At 44.8% G+C, this 20,983-nt stretch overlaps 1 protein-coding gene across 1 annotated transcript in view; it reads left to right on the plus strand.

The window, feature by feature from the left end:
• The window catches only part of tmeff2b (transmembrane protein with EGF-like and two follistatin-like domains 2b), a 67,981-nt gene that overhangs the window by 26,010 nt on the left and 20,988 nt on the right, over nucleotides 1-20,983 (plus strand). The window contains 3 exon segments of the mRNA XM_042081112.1: nucleotides 8,208-8,323; nucleotides 16,045-16,058; nucleotides 20,498-20,524. Coding sequence (XP_041937046.1) covers nucleotides 8,208-8,323; nucleotides 16,045-16,058; nucleotides 20,498-20,524 — 157 coding nt within the window.

Here is a 20,983-nt window from a genome sequence, read left to right on the forward strand (position 1 = left end):
AGGTCTTTGGGGGTCTGAAGGACTGAGAGATAGAGAGAAGGGGATGGACACCTATTTACTGAATCAATCTTCAAACTATTCACTGCCCCATTGAAATAGTGAATAGCCATTTTTGCCATATTTGCTGAGCCCAATTAAGAAGTGTGTTTGTGTGTGTGAGAGAGAGAGGGGTGGGGGGTGGCACAGTTCACCTCTGAATAGACCATGGCCTCTGCTCTTTGAGAGAGAAAGGTGAGAGATGTAGGTGAGAGAGACTCAGAGAGGGAGAGAGAGAAAGAGTGAGAGAGAAATAAAATGTGAGAGTGAAGGAGAAAGAAGAAAGTGTGAGAGGATGAGAGGTTTACAAAGGATGGTAGGCTGACCGCTAATGGTTATAAGTATAAGTATCCGTGAATTAGTGAAACATACTCAGCACACAGTGAACACACAGTGAGGTGAAGCACACTAATCCGAGCACCGCTGTTGTTGCAGGCAGCTCACTGCGTCGGGATTAGTGTGCTTCACCTCACTGTGTGCTGAGTGTGTTTCACTAATTCACGGATTGAGATAAATGCAGAGACCAAATTTCCCTCAAGGGATCAAAAGAGTATATATACTTATATACAAGTCCGAAGCGCTAACCAGTAGGCCACGGCTACCCAGTGGCACTGGAATGAGGCAAATCGGAGAAAGCATTCTGACCACAGCATTAAAGAGCAATAAAATGGTCTCTGCGAAACCCGAATCTGCCGGCCTGTAACTGAACGACTTAACACTTGTGTGTCTATCTTTCTCCATCACACTGTCTGTGTCTTCCTCTTTCACTCTGTCCAGTTACTGAATGCTGTCATTAGACGTGGCCAGATACATGTGTTATATTCCCCTTCCACTTTGCGTAATATCTGAAACACATGCATACAGTAAACATGTCAGATCAACACACAAACACACATACACTCTTACACACACACACACGGCAGTGTGATTAGACAGATCACATGTAATTAAGCACTCCCTGTGTCTGTGCGATGCTTTTAACACGGTTAGTGTGCTTTGAGAGTTGTTTTTTTTTACTCACATACGTTTCCTCTCATTAAAATGTTTACAACATCTTCTCTTTCCTTTATTGCCTTTCATGCACTTGTTTTTTATTCCTTTTCACTGCCTCTTCTCCGGCACCTCGCTCTTTCTCTCTAAAGCCTCCTGTTTGTATTGAGGGAGACAGAGTGCATGTTTGTGTGTGTGTGTGTTGAGGGAGACAGAATGCATGCCTTACTATGAATGCAGATGTTTGTAAGTATGTATGTCACACGTACATAATAGAAGAAGTGGGTTGTTTGTTTGCATACATGTATATTCTTGATTAATGGGTTTTGTGTGTGTGTGTGTGTGTGTGTGTGTGTGTGTGTGTGTGTGTGTGTGTGTGTGTGTGTGTGCATGTGTGCGTGTATGTGTGCATGCGTGCGTGTGTGTGAGTGTGAGTGCATGTGTGCTTGCGTGTGTGCATGCGTGCGTGCGTGCATGCGTGTATGTTTGTACGTGTTTGTGTGTGTGTACTTGCGTGCGTGTGTGTGTCTTGGCATGTGTGGTTGTTATGTAGGCCATATGGTTTTGTGTGTGTGTGTGTGTGTGTGTGTGTGTACTTGCGTGCGTGTGTGTGTCTTGGCATGTGTGGTTGTTATGTAGGCCATATGGATGGATGACCTCTCCTCCAGTGTTAATAAGGGCGGGAGTGAAATATGGGCTCTGGTTCCACTGCTGTACTTTTTCTCCCAGGGTCACCCACTTTTCTAGGGAAAACTCAGCCCTTTGGGGATTAATGATTTCAACGTGATCCAGGGTGTGTGTGTGTGTGTGTGTGCGCGCGCGCATGCATGCATGTGTATGTGTGTGTGTGTGAGAGAGAGAGAGAGAATTGAATTTTCAAAAACTCTTTATTACAATCTTAAAAATACATCAAGATCAACTTGACACTATACTCAAAAAGTAAAAGTTAGGAAAGTTAAATAAAGTAATGTGCAATCTGTAGCTTATCATTCTCAACAATACACATCACGCTGTTGTAGCACCATTTTTCCTCAAAAACATCAAGAATTTTCATAGATTTATAAAAATGAAAATCAATCAACATACGACACCTTACAAGAATAGAAAACACCATTAGGATATCAACATCTACATCCTGCTCAACTTTCCTTTTACGACTAACATATATCGCCATCTTTGCTTGCCCAAGCAGAAAGTTTAGGAGCTGACACTTGAAGCGATGCTTTTGTACATATTTAAAACCAAAAATGAAAATCTCCGAAGAGAAACTTTCATCAAACTTAAAGAAAAGTGCCATCAAAACAGCAAAAAGAGGTCTGAGCCTCTGGCAGTGCATAAAGGCATGGAATACAGTCTCCCTTACAGAACAAAAAGGGCACCCCTGATCAACCATTGGATTTAAAACAGAAATAAAAGCATTCACTGCTATTGCACCATGCAGAATACGCCATTGTAGATCGCCAGCTTTTTTAGTTAAAGGTGACTTGTACAACGCACGCCATTGTGGTTTGACATCATTTTCAACCTGCAACACTTCACGCCAGGGTGTATCCACCCTCTTGTCCAGAGACCTTTTATTTAGGGAGAGAACACACAGTTTGTACAATGATTTACTAGTTGCAGCTGTAGGACCCAGGAAAACTAACCTATCTGGGAGTAAGAAGCAACCAGTGCAACCTGTTAAATCTGGAAGTAGAGTAAGTCTGGGAAAGGGGTCATGGCAGTCAGGACTACACTCCCCCCCAAAATAATCTCCAAGCAATTGCATCTCCTCCCCAGTTAGGAGAGACCGCCATTTCCCAAGTAGCTGATCAACTATCCTAATGGACTTCACACCTAAGTGCTGAGCTAAAGTATGGCTATTACTGATATCAGGACCAGCAAACTCTACTAGATCCCCAAGGGTTGTAACTCCGGAGCTGATAAGCTTAGAAGTAGGTACCAGGGACAAGTCCTGACTCACGAGTCACTGACTCATCAAGAACCGAACCGTGAATCAGAGGCTCCTTTAACAACCAGAATAATGAGCTTGTCTGTCGTGGGCGTTGAATTATAAACAGAGACCAGACTTTGAACAGATTCTTATAAAATGCAGGAAGTAAATTAAAATTCATTCTATTTGGATTAAACCAGAACAAAGACCTATCTAAGCCCAACCCTTCAAAAAGTTGTAAAATACAACAGGCTGCAGCTTTCCAGCTTGAGTCCAGTGATCCTGTGAGAAGACGCTGTACAAACTGCAGACGGAAGGCAGCAGTTCGACTCTGTAGATGAATAAGTCCATGTCCACCATCCTCCTTAGGCAGATATAAAACACTCTGAGGTACCCAGTGTAGATTGTCCCAGAAAAAATCAACCAGGACTGACTGAATCTTCGGTAGCAGGTTTGAAGGAGGATCCACACAAGCCAGCCGATGCCAAAGAGAGGATGCAACCAGGTTGTTAATAATGAGAACACGCCCCCTGTACGAAGTAATACTGAAAAGAAATTTCCATTTCTCTAGACGACCTTTAACTTTTTCAATTACCCCATCAAAATTCTTTTGAATAAAAGCATCATCACCTAAGAAAACACCCAGGTATTTAAAACCACCCCTATTCCAAACTAAGCCATCAGGCAGACCAGGTTCGCCACTCACCCAACTCCCAACCAGCAAGGCTATGCTTTTTGACCAATTTACCTTTGCTGAAGAAACAACCTTAAATTCATTGCAAATTTTTAAAAGCGTGTCAACATCTCTCTGGCCATTAACAAGGACAGCCACATCGTCAGCATAAGCTGACAATTTAAAAACATCATCACAGTTAGGGATTTTCACTCCAACAATCTCCTTCCTCAACCTTACAAGGAAAGGTTCAATAGCCAGACTATACAGCATACCCGACAAGGGACATCCTTGACGGACACCTCTGTATACCTTAAAAGGAGCGCACAAGTCACCATTAACCTTGAGAATACTTTCAATGTCACAATACAATGCTTTGATCATTCGAATAAAATTGGGGCTGAAACCAAAGGCTGACAAGGTATTCCACAAATAATTATGCTCAACCCTATCAAATGCCTTTTCTTGGTCAATTGAAACCACACCAAAATCCAGATTGAAGTATTTGCCAATATAGAAGACATCTCTGATGAAGGAAACATTGTTGTGAATCAATCTGCCTGGCACACAGTAGGTCTGGTCAGGGTGGATTACCTGCTCCAAAACCTCCCCAAGTCTATTTGCTAAAACTTTAGACAGCAGTTTGTATTCAGAGCAGAGGACTGACACCGGCCTCCAGGACCTTATATCTGTCAGGTCTCCCTTTTTTGGCAGTAAAGTGAGCACTGCTCTACGGCAGCTCAGTGGCAGCACCCCTCTGGTGATGCTGTCTCTCAGAACAGCAAGCACATCTGTGCCCAACTCTGGCCAAAAGGACTTATAAAAGTCTACTGGCAGGCCATCCACCCCAGGTGCTTTGCCACTCTCCATACTGTGGAGGGCTCTCTCCAGCTCCTCTAGGGTCAACACCCTTCCAAGGGCTGTGTTTGCCTCTTCAGATACCTTAGGTAGGTCACAAAGAAAAGCCTTGTCAGTCGCCTGATCTTGTGGATTTTCGCTGTTATAAAGCTCCTTATAAAAATGTACTGCTCTATTGCGTATTTCTGGAGAATTAGAAAGGATTCTCCCATCTTCAGACCTCAAAGCATGAATGAACTTCCTCTGTCCATTCTTTACCTCCAAATTAAAAAAGAATTTTGATGGTACATCCATCAGCTCCACACTCTGGAAGCGGGACCTGACCAGAGCTCCCTGTGCCCTCAAACCTAAAAAGTCAGCCAATGTTTTCTTTTTTGAGTTAAGAATTTCAGTGGGTGCCTGATCACCCGTTTGTTCTGCCAGATTTTGAAGTTCGATTATTTCCTCCTCTATTTTTTTCATTGAGAGTGTTATGTTCCTTGTGACATTGGCTGTATACTCCTGGCAGAGTTGTTTTATTTGTACCTTGGCACAATCCCACCATTGCTGCAAAGACTTATAACAGGATTTCGTGGTTCTAAATTCCTTCCAGAAAAAAAGGAAGACTTCTCTAAAATGGCCATCAGCCAACAAATTGGTATTAAAGTGCCAGTAGGCACTTTTTGGTTTTACAAATTCTAGAAATAAAGAACAGAAAACCAAACTATGGTCAGAAAAGCCAACTGGAATTATTGAACATTTCCTGAATAGACTACGCTGATGTTTGAAACCATAAAACCTGTCAAGTCTTGCAAGAGACAAACAATTATTATATGAGTGTGCCCAAGTATATTGCTTCTGTTCACCATGAAAGTTCCTCCAAATATCACTAAGATCATTGGACTTCATAATCTCTACAAGCCGTCTACGAGAGGGCATGTGCGGCTCGACATGATTTCTGTCAAAATTTTGTGCAGTACAATTGAAATCTCCTCCAAGGATAAGAATATCCTCTGAACAGCAATTTTTTATAACATTTCCAATAGTATTTAAAAACAGCATTCTATCTGTTGCCAGTGTAGGAGCATAAATGCAAATAAACACAAAAAAAACGATTTTCAAACTGGGCTCTGACCTTTAAAAGTCTTCCCTCTATAACTTCATCAACATCAAAAGTGATGGGAATAAAGGACTTAGAAAACAGAACTGCAACCCCACCACTAGTAGAAGTACCATGACTAAGTATGGACAGACCATCAAACTCCTGAGCCCAAGCAGCTGCATTAGACGCATCACTGTGCGTTTCTTGCATAAAGAGAACATCAAACTTATTCTGTCTGATTGTTTCAAACACAGAGAGCCTCTTAATTTTTTCTCTTGCGCCATTTACATTTAAAGAAGCAACACGAAATTCACCCATCATTATAAAGAAAAAAGAAAAAAATAAATATAGACATATGCAATCAGCCATCCTAGGACACAAAGTGGAAATTGTTTTTAACATTTGTCATCGTTGGCATTCAGTAGAACATTGAGTTTTGTGAGAATCTTTTTTAGACGAAATCCTTCTTGATCAGTGATGCTACCATCACGCATAAATGCTCGTGATTTGTTCATAAACTGTTCAATGTCAGGAAAAAATTCGTCTACCCGGACCTTCCTAGAATGTTTTGTATCCTTAAGGAATTTCTTTATATCCTCCACTCTATAATTGCGAGTGCGATAGCCGCTTAGTCGCAAGCTGCAGGTTACACTACAGTCAGAAAGATCACTTTCACTCTCATTATCAGTCAATTCTATATGAGCGCGTCCCCCTTTATTCTTTATAATGCGCTTTCTTTTTCCTTTATTCGACGGTGCTTTAAACACATTATTGTCCTCCTCCAACACGGAGGTTTCCATGTCTTCCATAGCGACGGAAACCTCCCCATTAATGGCATCATCATTGCTCCCCTGACAGTTCTGAGAATCAGTGACAGTCTCCCCCAAAAGTGCGGAAAGATCCTCCCCATCAGCCGATCTAACATCATGATTTTCCCCGTGCCCTTGGACTGAATTTAACGTTAAATCAGGAGTTTGGCTCTCCGGCCCACTAGCAGAGGCAGCAGCCTCCTCCTCATTATTTGCACCAAAGTTAACATTAGGTTCGTTGTTGGTCTCTTTAGACGTTCCCTCTGCCACATCACCCCTAGACTCATTGCTATTTTCACTGTTTCCACTATTATTCGTGTCATCCTTTTTATCAGGACACGCGCGCACGAGATGCCCCGATTGTCCACAACCAAAACATTTCATAATGCTAGTTGTTGCATAAATCGCATAATTAAAGTTATCCACAGTCACATTAATTGTCAAGTCCAATTCATCATTGTTATTCTTAAGGATCATGTACACGAAACGCCTGAAGGACACTATATGTTTCAACAACGGAGATTTACTCGCAATCGGGATTTTTTTAATTGTTGAGACCACTTTGCCATAGCGCGACAGTGTTTGTCCTAGAATCTCATCAGAAATGAATGGGGGGACATTAGACAAAATGACTTTCTTGGAAGGCGTAGAAAGAGGGGCAACAGAGGTAAAAACGCCATCTATCACCACGCCATTCTCCGTCAGCTGATTGGCAAACTCAATTGATTTTAAGAAAAGCACAATCGCGTTGTTCATGCGAGATGCTGATACAATATTCTCATGACCAACAATTTCTCCGGCAGCCAAACTACAATCCTCAACACTGGCTGTCGATGCTATTTTAACAGCATGACGCCGAGTTAGTTGACCAAAAATCTCTGCCATGATTCCAGCACAAGACTGGAGGCAGTCGCTTTAGGGGAAAACCCCCTGTTTATTGCCAGAAAACTAAACCAAGCAAAAATCTTTAGTACTCCAGCAGAAAGTAATAGATAGAAAGAAGAAAATAAGAAATAAAGTGAGAAATAGAGATTTAAACAGAACACTCGTTCGCGGTACAGCGACCGAAACACCATCCACTCACCACTGACTCCGCCCACTCACACCAACCATGCGCACAGAGAGCACAGAGAGAGAGAGAGAGAGAAAGAGAGAGAGAGAGAGAGAGAGAGAGAGAGAAGAGAGAGGAAAAGAGACAGATCAACCTGCATATTGTGTATCTCTACGATGATCAATCTCCCCTGTGTTATTCCCTGACTCTTTATTAAACCTGTCACATCCACCCAGAAACAGGTGTCACTGTGACCTCATAGCTTTCCCTGGGCCCAGCCCCATCAGTGATATTTATGGTAGGCGTCATCATCCACACTCCACAGGCTCCACATCCAGTCTATGTGAGGACTTCTGTAGGTCTTAATACTGAGTAGCTTGACACACTGCCACGGGACAACAGTCGCTGCTGCTCCCAGATTGTACAAGATTGCCTAGATGGCTTTCACTTTGTACTCTGGGAGCTTACACTTTCTTTTGGATCCTCTCCGATGCCGTGGGTCTTGAATCGGATACTCTGTTCGCAACACAAAGCCCTAAATGCACTCTACAAGCAGTCATCTGACACCTGTACCCTCTCTCTCTTCCCCTCCCCCACCCTCTCTCTCTCTCTCTCTCTCTCTCTCTTTTTCCCACTCCTCGCTGAATCACTTGAGCTTTGATGGTGGTGGTTGAAATGAGGTTCACCTCCTCACTGTGAAAATGTTTTGGGTGCCTAGATAAAGCACCATATAAATGTAACGTGTTGTTGTTTGTTGTTGTTGTTATTGTTTACAGTGCAGCAGTGACTATGTGCCGGTGTGCGGCTCCAATGGAGAGAGCTACGAGAATGAGTGCCTCCTGCGGAAAGAGGCCTGCAAGCTGCAGACAGAGGTGCTGGTCGTCTCAGAGGGGCTCCTGTCCCATCGGTAGGTTAAGCTGATGGCACACCTGTAGACACATGCAGTACACACACACACACACACACACACACACATACACACACACACACACACACACACACTCTCTCTCTCTCTCTCTCTCTCTCTCTTATGGGTTCTGCTTGGAAATCAATGTGTGGGCCGAACAGATAAGAAGCCGTGCAGGGCCACGCACATCCCAAGGGTTCCAAGGATCCCAATTTCGGATGGGTGCAGGATCCAGCCCATTATTATCTAAAATAATAAGAGATGATCCGCACAACAGATAGCTCCCATTCACAGTGTTTTATTTTGTTTGTGGTGTTTCGAGCCGTGCGGCTCTGTGAATGGGAGCTATCTGGAGTGTGGATTATCTCTTATTCTGTTGGGTGTACAGATAAGGCTAATATTATGGACTGTCTCCAATGTTTTAAAGATTCTAGCTCAACAAAATTTGATAAGAAACATTTTTCGCCCCTTAATGTAAGGAAACCTTAATGTGATGTCCTTTTTCATACATCAACATCAGTGGTCAAACTTTTGCTTTATGTCTCTTACATGTCCACACATGTCTTTTAGATTCCCTGTACTTCAATTTAATCTAGTTCTTGACTTAAAAACTTCTGTGATAGTTGAAAATAAAAACTATTAGTCTAGGACTAATGGGATGTATGTATGGTAATGTATGGGAAACTGATCGCTAATGTCTTTCTCATGCCTCTGCCATCAGCCCTTCCTAGTTTGTGTGTTTTTCTCACTAGTAATGTGTTATCTGACTGTGTTGTGCTCTACCGCTGGTCAGGTGTTTTCACACCATATGGTTCGTAGATGCGGCTCATTGTCACACACACTCCCTCTCGCTGCCCCTCGTGCTGTCACGGGCACGTGCTAAACGGCATCACACTTCGCCGCTGAGCGTTCCGTGCCAGATTTAACCGCTGGTTGCCATTAGCGGGGCTTCGGCAGAATTCTGGGGTGAACAGGCGTGAAATTCCGGGGAATTCTACAGCGATGCCCATCTGCAGCGGCAGTCAGATGTTGCTAAGGAGATTTTAATGCTTATTATGGTCTGGCGTAATGATGATGAGCTGCAGGTGGCTGCAGTGGTTGTCATGGATGCACCTGGACTGTGGGAGTATCTCATATTGTCTCATAACTCTACCTGAAGCACTACGGGGCTAAAGATCACTATTTAAACTAGATGTACCGCAGAGCGGTACAAAATATGACCGCCGCCCAGTCCAGCACATTTTTTCCACAAAAATAAATCACGCTGAAAGGCCTATATGATTCTAACTGTCTCACTAAATTGCATTATCCACACTCAATTCTCACTGGTATCTGCTAGACAACAAGTACCAAAACATGATTAGTTCATAGATTTCACATGTAAAATTCATTTTATACAAGCCCACCTCCATCTTGCCTGTTCATAATTCTGAGAAATTCTTGAATTGTGTGCATGTGTGCATGTGCGTGTGTGTGTGTGTGTGTGTGTGTGTGTGTGTGTGTGTGTGTGCGTGCTTGTGTGTGTGCCTGCGTATGTGCCTGTGCATGCATGCGTACATATGTCTACTGTGTGAGTATGTGTCATACGTATGATTACTGTGAATGTATTAGGGTGACCAGATGAGATTGGCTGAAATTCGGGTAGGCTTACAGCGAATTTTCAAACCTGTACCAAAACACATTTTTATTCAAACATCAAGTCTGCCTCAAAATACAACTGAGAAATCATGAACTCAAAATGTCATTGTGAACATTGTGAAAAAAAAAAAAACAATGACTGCGTAACAGTGCAAATCAGACCTTTCAGAATAAGGATAATAGCCTAACGCTAATAACAAGCCTTGCCAAAATTATGGGTCATTAAGTAAGAATACAAAATAATTGTTAGATTAAGTAGATTATGTTAAAACGACATGGACATGGCCGAACTTCCGACATATTTTTTTGCACACACGCTGGCTCTGCCTGCTGCGCTGCCTGCACAATGTCCTCGGCTTCGCGAAATCAGTGCATATTTGCGCCTAATTATAGAACGTCAAAAAGAAACAAAGTAGCCGGGCTGCATCCAGACACTTAGCTGCCGTCGGGGGCTGCATGCAGTCGACTCAGACTCTCTACGGACAGTTTTTAATGTTTATCAGAAAATAACTACTCAGTATTCTGATTGAGTATAATTTTCGGGACAATTAGGGCAGGATTCGGGATTCGGGACAACTGCTTGGATATCGGGACTGTCCCAAATTTTTCGGGACGTCTGGTCACCCTAGAATGTATGTGTGTGCGTGTGTATCTGTTTGTGCACATGTGTGTACATGAAATGGGTTAACATGACCCCTGGAGGCAAACATACAGAAAAAATTGGTCATCCTAGGCCCTACAGTTCTCAAGATATTCACAGAGAACTGTGTCTGCCCTACCCTCCTTTCGGGGGGTCCAGTCCAGCGGGGGGGCTACAGATCAAAACGAAAAACGACGGTTCCATGCTATCCATGTGGGGTTACATGCCCACCAAGTTTTGTTTCCCCCCGGTCATTCAGTGTCCCGGGAATCCTTGTTGGTGTACGTCACTAAATGTACACATAAATTATTTTATTGTAAGGCCCCCCATGAACGAAAGTACACAAAACTTCGCATGCATTCAGAGGGTGTCATAATGATGTTTTAAATACCTTGGTGTCCACATTACTGAAGACTTAACATGGACTGTTAACACTCAATATGTTCTGAAAAAGTCCAGACAACGACTCTACTTCCTTCGTCAGCTAAGGAAATTCAAAGTTTCTACATCCATCATGAAGGCCTTCTACACTTCAGCGGTTGAGAGTTTTCTAACTGGTAGCATCATCACCTGGTATGGGAACTCCACAGTTAGAGATTGTAGTACTCTGCAGAGAGTAGTGCGCTCAGCTGAACGTACTATAAGAACTCAACTCCCTGCTCTACAAGATATCTATTCCAGAAGAGTACTCCTAAGAGCCCAAAAGATTCTGAAGGACTCTTCTCATCCTAACAATGGATTATTCCTACCGCTGAAATCAAGAAGACGCCTATGTAGTCACAAAGCCAGAACTGAGAGACTCAGGAGAAGTTTTTATCCCCAGGCCATCTGAACTCTGAACTCACACTATACTGACTTTGCACACATTCACTCCTCAGCACTCTCAAACATTTCCCAACTCTGAACTCACACTATACTGACTTTGCACTCATTCACTACTCAGCACTCATGACCCCCCCCCCCCCCCACACACACACACCTACAAGACTTTTAGCACTTTTACATCCCTCTCCCTATGCTACAGACCTTTTATTTATTTTCTTATTTCATCACACGTCAAAACACACACACACACACACACATATCTGACTTTCTCCAACTTTTGCACATCTCCATAGAACTTTTTATTTATTATTTTTGATTTCTCCTCCATCTACCCATGTCCTTGATTGCCTAGCCTTTCTGCCCCCCCCCCACCCCCATCCCCAACACACACACTTATGTCATCACTTCACATACATACAGCACACTGCTTGCTACAGTAAGCCTCCTCTACATACTTGCTGCACACTGCCCCCCCCCCCCTACATACACAGCACATTGTCTTCAGGATCTTCTCCAACACACATCCTCTACATACTTACAGCACACTGCCCACACACACACTACACACACACACACACAGTCACTGCTCCACTCCCCTCCCGCCCACACACACATCTTCACTGTCATCACTCACATACATCATACATACAGTACTCTGCTTGCAATAGTAAGTCCCTGCCCCCCCCCCCCCCTACATACACAGCACATTATTTCATCAGGAAGCTTCTCCAACACACATCCCCAACATACTTACAGCACACTGCCCACACACACACTACACACACACACACACACACACACACAGTCACTGCTCCACTCCCCTCCCGCCCACACACACATCTTCACTGTCATCACTCACATACATCATACATACAGTACTCTGCTTGCAATAGTAAGTCCCTGCCCCCCCCCCCCCCCAATACACAGCACATTGTCTCATGAGGAAGCTTCCCCAACACACATATTGCACACTGCCCTCTCCCCACATACACAGCACACTATCCCATCTCCCCTGTCATCCCCCCAACACACACACCAAGACCCCTGGCAGTTGGGTTAGCCCCTTGAGCCGTGGATCTGCCCAAGGTTTCTTCCTTGGTAAGGGAGTTTTTCCTTGCCCCTGTTGCTCTTGGGTGCTCCTTGTTGGTGCCCCCCACCCAATCCCAATCCTCCCCCACCTTTTTTATGCAGCCCTTGCCACTTAATCTACTAAACCCCTCATTTACCCCCCCCCCCCCCCCCATTAATGCACAAATAGGCTGACACCAGACATAATTTCACTGCATTTCTTACTTCCAGTAACTATATGCATGTGACAATAAACTTCCTTGTATCTTGTATATTACACTTTTAATTTCGTGCAGTTTTGACCATGTCAGCCAGAGATATTGTGATGAACACCTAATTTTTTGCTTTTTAATTTTTAACTAGGTGGCGCTATACATGAAATAAGTGGTAATGGGATGGGTTGACATGCCCCCTTAAGACCAACATACATAAAAAAGGTGGACCTCCTAGGCCTTACGGTTCTCGAGATATTCACAGAAAACTGTCTCCGGCCACCTACAGGCCAGTTGGTGTATAGTAACATAAATTAATTTATTGTGTGGCCCCCCATGAACGGAATTCCATGAACCTTGGCGTGCATACAGAGGGTGTCATAATGATCCTACTCTTCCAATTTCGTGCCGTTTTGACTATGTTAGGTCACAGATACCTGCGATTACAACACCTCATTTTTACTTTTTTGTGTTTAACTAGGTGGCGCTATACATGAAATGAGTAGTTATGAAATGGGTTGACATGGCCCCTTGAGATCAACATACAAAAAAAAAATGGTCCTCCTAAACCCTACGGTTCTCGAGATATTCACAGAAAACTGTGTCTGCCCTACCCTCCTTTCGGGGGGTCCAGTCCAGCGGGGGGGCTACAGATCAAGACGAAAAACGATGGTTCCATGCTATCCATGTGGGGTTACATGCCCACCAAGTTTCGTGTACCCCGGTCTTTCAGTGTTCCGGGAATCCTTGACGGAAATTTGGGCATGCGAAAAAAAAAAAAAAAAAAATCTGACTAATTTTTTTGGGCTTTTTGCCTTTATTATGATAGGACAGTGAAGACAGACAGGAAGTGAATGGGAGAGAGAGATGGGGTGGGATCGGGACATGACCGCAGGTCGGACTCGAACCTGGGTCCCCGTGGGCACTCGGACCCGTGTATGGTACTGACGCTGTAGCCTGCTCACAGAGGCCCACAGAGGTGGTTTCTGTGGTAGTTACAGTAGTCAGCAGAGGCTTGCTTGCAGGATGGGGACCTGTTCTTTAAAGACAAGGTCCTCACTCTTTGCTAAAGGTTGTTGATATTTGAGCGCAACAGACAATTGAATACCCCCTTCCCTTTCACTCTCCTGAAGCAGCCATGTTAATTGTCTGAAATGAATGCATGGCTCAGTCCGAGCCGATATGAATCCTATTTATCCAATATACCAGAACCATAACTGTGCAGGAACACACATTTTTTGACACACAACACACACACACACACACACACACACACACAGCTAGAGGAACATCAAAACAACTTCACTGAATTTTCTGACGAAAGTGACTGACGAAAGTGACTTTAAAACCCTCGCAACACATGTAAACACAGCACCCCATTCTGCATGCATAAAGTGACAGCCAGCCTCTTATATTTCTCTCATCCCAAGTGCAGAGATGAATGATCCCAGCAGCTTTGTTTAGTGACATCTAGGTGTGTATTTCAGGGAACTTGAGGGTTTGTACGAGGCGAGGTCTATCTTTGCTTGAGTTTCCTGAGACTGTGATGGAGGGATCACAGGAGCAGTTTTTATAGAGTGCTCTGGTTTATGGAGCACTTGAGGGAGATGTGACAGTGTCAAGGTAACCTTGCGACTTTGGTTGAGTGACAACTTGGTGTCAGCGCACACACACACACACACAGACACTCTCTCACATACACACACACACACAGACACACTGTCACACTCTTACATACACACACTCTCTCACATACACATACTGTACACACGCACACACACACACACACACACACACACACACATTCCTCTATAGCTATGTGTTATATTGCCGCCACCTCTGAAAGAGAAAGAGAGAGAGAGAGAGTAAGGGGGTAAGAGAGACGGAGAGAGAGGGGTAGAAAGAGAGGGAAAGAGATATCCTTCGGGTTGACAGATTTCAGCAGCGTAAGTCTGGATCCTCAAATGTCATAGGAGAGCGGAAATCTTTAAAAGGCACATTTCAGACGAGAATAGCGTTTTAATCTCTCCTGTTACTATTGACGCTTCCTCCGCTAGTCCCCCCCCCTTCCCCATATCCCTCCCTCCCACCCTCCTCCTCTCCCTCTGCCCATTTTCCCCCTCTCCCTCTTTTCCCTCCTCTGCTCCATCTGTTTATTGTCTGACTGTCTCTCATTTTCACAATTATCAGTTCAATTATATAAAGGTATATACTTTGGTTGTGGGGCATGAGGGTAGTCCTGAAGGTGTTCTGGAGATGTCTCTCTCTCTCTCTCTCTCTATCTATCTCTCTTTTTCCCTTTTTCTCTCTCACCTTGTTGATGAGCACTAATTGCTATCTGTCTTGTGCGCTTTTTCTATATGCTCCCTCAGATTTTCATTTGCTCATTAGCAGTTCTCCTCCTGTGAGCGTGCACACACACGTACACACACATACATACATATACACACACACACGCGTGTGTGCAAGCACACACACACACACACACACACACCTGTATGTGCAAGCACAGCAAGCACACACATCTCTCACTTTTGCTCACTTTGGTCTTTGGCTCCCCTCCATCTCTCTCTCCATCTCTCCCTCCATCTCTCTCCATCTCTCTCTCCATCTCTCCCTCCATTTCTCTTTCCATCTCTCTCTCCATCTCTCCCTCCATCTCTCTCTCTTCTTTTTTTATCAGATGTGGTGACAATGACACCACCACACTAGCAATGCAGTTCAGTCTTATCCATCCTAATTAAACCCTTTTGCGCTGCAACTCTCTCCTAGCTCTCTTCGACTCTTTTGGTACACACACACACACACACACACACACAGACAGACAGACAGACACACACACACACACAGACAGACACACACACACACACAGACAGACAGACAGACACACACACACACACACACACACACACACACACACATGTTTGTGTGTTTATATGTGTGCCCGTGTGTGAGCATCCTCTAGTCTACACACACACACACACACACATTCATGTTTGTGTGTTTGGGTGTATTAGTGTGTGTGTGTGTGTGTGTGTGCGGGGGGATGCTTGTGCATGTACATACTCATGCACAGGTACACATACTGACACTCACACACACACACACGCACACACACACACACACAAACACTCACACACACACACACGCACACACACACACACACACACACACACACACACACACACACACACACACATACAAACACCTGGGGCTCTCAAATGACCCCCTGCTTCCAAATGTTCACTTCCCACCTAAGCATTTGTCAACTCATCTGTTATCACATTTCAAAGCAACACACTTAGCCCATTTATAAGCAACAGGAGTTGTGCCTGAAGTGTGTCATGACGCACAGTAGTGAGAATATGACAGAGGAGCGGTGGACTGGATCAGCAAGGTGGAGAGACGCAGACAGAGAGATGGAGACAGAGATGGAGAATGGGTGATGCAGGACTCGGGAGTGTTGTCAGGAATAAGAAGCAGCAGCGACGTGTTGTCGCTAGGGTGACTTGCTCCTAAGCGGCGGCGCTAGAGGTGTCAGGAGCCATTGATCAGGCGAGAGAAAAAGAGGCCCATCGGAACTCCCTCTGAGACATTCCGTCAGTGTGTGGGACTGTGTGTGACGCAGGAGTGTGTGGGGGTGTCATTGTGTGTGTGTGTGTGTGTGTGTGTGTGTGTGTATGTGTGTGCGTGTGTGTGTGTGTGTATGTGTGTATGTGTGAGTGTCAGTATGTGTGGCTGTGCCTAAATATGTGCATGCACGAGCACACACACACACACACACACACACACACACACACACACATCAGGCCGTCTATGCATTCTGAGATAGACAGCCGTGGGTTGCACCCCTGTGCTGGTTTGATCAATGCGTTCGCTGCAGGGAGGCCGAGCGGAGAGGAGCAGGTAGAGACAGGCAGAGGAAGGGGTGGAGTGGAGGGCCGGGGCATAAATCAGAGCGCAGGTCTGGAGCACAGGGCGGACTGGTGGAGGCCATCATTAGGATCATCCATCACCAGGGCCCTGGCACCCACCAACCCCCCAAGGGCCAGTCAGGTGGTCAGGCTGTGGGGGGGGGGTCTGGGGGAGGGAGGGTTGTTGTATCAGATATGATTCATAGCCAGACATGCACACAGGGACACAGACAAATAATTTGGCTAATTATGTCGTGCGCATAACACACACACACACACACACACCACAGGCTGGATGTGGTTCAGATCTGGCCCACATCCGGGTTGGACCTGGCAGGACAGGGGTGCTCTGTTGGAGTGGAAGAAGAATACTGAGTGTAGACTCGGGAAGATGTGGATTTGCAGAATCCCAGCGGTCTGCAGATGAATGACCAGTCAGACCAGCTCCCCGTGGGGGTGTCCCATATGCTCGACTTGGCCATTCCATGGCATTTGTCTGGGTTCAAACGCAATTACTGTCTGGGTTTGATTGAGCATGTCTGATGGCGACAGCAGCAATAGAGATGACAGACTTGGAGCTGAGTCAGAGCTGAGCGCTGGTACCAGGCCTGAATTCATAACAGCAGCTCATAGCATGCAGTACTGTAACAGAAATCAAATAGTTGATGAGGCACAAGACAGCACAGAGGAACGGAGGGGAAGCAGGAAGCGATTGACAGATGCTCTAGAATCAGCTGTATTTACAGAGAGAGACCTAACCACACCGCATCGGCCCGCGGCCCAGCTGATCTCACTGTAGTCGGACCTCCTCTGTCCACTGTTGGGCAAAGTCAACCCATCCCCCACCCTCCTTTACAATGTCCAGCTAGTGCACATCCCTGGAGTGTGGAGAATGAAATAGTCAGGGGAAAAGATGGCTGCAGAGAAAACTGTTGTTTGTGTGTGTGTGTGTGTGTATGTAGGCTATCTGTGTGTGTGTGTGCTTGTGTCTGTGTATGTGTTTGGGGTGTGGGTGTGTGTTTGAATGGATGGAAATGAAGTCGGGCCATTATACAAAAAGTCCAATAATGGAAATGAATCAAAAGAGACTGATATTATGCAAACATTGTTATAGTTTGGGTCAATCTCAAACGATAACAAACTAGATGACATTTTTAAGGACTAATGATGTCTGCTGTAAACATTGATAATATGAATGACACCTTTACATTTCAAAGGCCTCCTAATTACTTTCTGTTTCTGAGAGAGAATGAGAAAGAGAGAGCGTAAGAGAGAGAAGGGGAGGGGAAAAGAGAGAAAGAGAGAGATGGCAACAGACAGAGAGAAAGAGAGAGACGGCAACAGACAGAGAGAAAGAGAGAGATGGCAACAGACAGAGAGAAAGAGAGAGACGGCAACAGACAGAGAGAAAGAGAGAGATGGCAACAGACAGAGAGAAAGAGAGAGATGGCAATAGACAGAGAGAAAAAGAGAGATAGCAACAGACAGAGAGAAATAGAGAGAGGGAGCAGACAGAGAGCAAGGGATGGCTCAAACCGATTAAATATAAGCGATTAACATTATGTATGGTTTGCCAAATTAAGATGTATATTTCGTCCTTGCTGAGGGGTAATTGGGTCGGAGATTGATTGGAGGGGTCGGAAAACGAGGGCACTGCGCTGCCACGTCTCTCCCTCCATCATAACAAATTGATGAATGTCAAATTTCCCCAAAGCAGCCATTGAGCCTTAGGGGCGGCAAGGGAGAGAGAGAGAGCGAGGGAAAGAGAGCGGGAGGGAGAGAAAAAGAAGGAGTGAGGGAGAGAGAGAGAGCAAGGGAGAAAGAGAACGGAGAGAGAGAGTGAACGGGGAAGAGAGAGAGGAAGCATGGGGGAGAGAGAAAGAGAGCAAGGGAGAAAGAGAGGGAGAGGCAGAGTGAACGAGGGAGAGAGGGAGCATGGGAGAGAAAGGGTCTGAAATACCAATTGGGAGGTAATGGCTCTGCCCTTGAGCAATATTCTGTCTGTTTCTAGGATAAGGAGAGAGAGAGGGAGAGAGAGGGAGAGACAGTGAGACGAATAGGAGGGGGAGGGTAACTAATGCTTTTGTGGAAAATAAAACTTCCTGAAAGTTGCCATTTATAAGAGGGAAGATACCAATCTACCAAAGAGGAGGGGGAGGGGTGGGCTTAATAACTTGGGCCGAGGCAGGGTATTCTCTTGTCTCTCTCACACAATTACCTTTAATATAATATCCTCTTCATCTCTCTTTCTCTCTATCTCTCTCTTCTTCTACATCCATCCATTCCTCATTCTCCCTCTCCATCACTTTCCTCCTGCCCTTTTCTGTCTACCCCTCTCTCCCTCTCTGAATCGGTCTTTTTCCTCCCCCCCCCCTCTCCCAGAGGAACTGTAAAGTGACCCACTGCTCTCTGTCTCCTTACGGTGTCCATATTTAACATTTTATTGCGTCTCTCTCCGCTGCTGACCACTGACCAATCAGAGAGCTCCCTCGGGCCACTGTGCGTTCTTTAAGACAAGTGGAGACCTTTGCAGTTCTTTTGAGCCTTCCCTCTTTAAATCGTCTCCGGGTCGGTCGTTGTCCTCCATGACATTGTCTTAACATGGATGTCACCCACTAGTTACTTTTACTGTGACACAGACAAAATGGTGGACCATCAGGAAGCTGCAGAAAACAGTGAAGAATCTTGTGTCATTGTCGTTTGTTGCCATTACTTGTGAATGTTGCTAATTTCAGATATACACAGGTGAGGCGTTAAATTCCTAGTAACAAAATCACCAACAAAGCACAATCTGTTGATTGCAAGCTTAGCTTCTTCTTTTTATTTTATTTTTGTTTTGTTTTTATTTTATTGTTGTGCTTTCTTGGATATTTTCATGAGTAGTCATGGCCGCTGTCATTAACTCACCCTACAATCTTCCTTTTTACAAGAATTTTAAGTAGACACCCATGGTGTCATTCCATTCTGTGCAGTACCATATAATACATTATTTTGGTGTGTGTGTGTGTGTGTGTGTGTGTGTGTGTGTGTGTGTGTGTGTGTGGCTGACCCTGGGCCCCTAAATCATCCAACTGCAATGGCATGACTCAAAAATGTGAGGTATGCTTGGAACGTGTTTGTATCAGTGCTGTGCCCTTGTTAAGACTCGGGTGGTGTTCCCATTCATCCCCTCCTTCCCTCCATCCTTCTCTGTGTTTGCTGTGGGCTGAGGACATTAGGAGTGACCTACATGGAGCAGGGGAGTCGTAAACAGCAGTAGGGGAGACTGTAGCGTGTAGCCCTGCCCATCTCTCACTCTCACAGGCTCTAATTGAAGACAGCTCCTATTGTTTGTGGCTACTCGTTAAACAGACTCGCCCCCACGCTCTTTATCTCTTTCACGATCGCTCCCTTTCTCTCGTTCTCATTTTCACTGTTTGTCTCTACCTCTGTCTGGTACTCTCTATCACCAGTTCACTGTATTTATACCACCCAGTGAGTCTCTTCCAGTTCGTCTCTCGTGAGTTCATCACACTGTACTCACCTTTCTTTATTGTTTTTTCTCTCTGTCTCTCTCTTTTGTCACCCTCATTCTCTGGGTGTGTATTTTTTCTGTTTATCTTTCCTCTCCTTTGACTACAGGTCCACACTCTCTCTCTCTCTCTCTCTCTCATGTGGGCCCTTTGTCTCTACCCTTCTCTTCACATCATTCTTTCACTCTTTCACATCATTTATTCTGTTTTTTTTGTCAGGTTTACTCTCTTCATGTCTTTCTTTCTCTCTGTCTCTCTTCCTCTTTTCTTTTCTCACTCCTTCAGCAGCAGTATAATGGTGTTCTCTCTCTCTCTCTCTCTCCCTCTCTCTCTCTCTGTCTCTCCTGCAGATGCTGGCTCTGGCTCGGGGGATGATGGTAAGTCGATGAGTTGCTGTCTCACCCGTTTCTTTTGTCTGGTCTCAGAACATGAATGCTGTTCGCTTCACCCTGAGGAGTTATTGACCAAAATGCAGAACACACACACACACACACACACACACAAACTTCCTGCGATTAACTGCTAATTTTGTAATAGAACTCTCCATTTGTCAGATACAGTACACACAACACACAAAGCAGACACAAAAACAAACATACAGACTCAAAAATATTCTCTTTTCTTGTTTTTGTAACAGAAGTGCTGCACGCAAAATAAATATTTCATACGCTTTTGCTGTAACATGTCGATCTCCTCACACCTCTCTTCAGTGGAGCTGTTGGTGGGATGATGAGTGATTTAATGTCTGATTTGTCACAACGCTCCCCCGTCAGTAGCTCCACAGCAGGGTGTCCCTCAGTGTGTGGTATTAAAATGACACAGGCACACGATGAAAG

This window comes from Alosa sapidissima, chromosome 23, assembly GCF_018492685.1.
Source record: "Alosa sapidissima isolate fAloSap1 chromosome 23, fAloSap1.pri, whole genome shotgun sequence".
Classification (NCBI taxonomy): Eukaryota; Metazoa; Chordata; class Actinopteri; order Clupeiformes; family Clupeidae; genus Alosa; species Alosa sapidissima.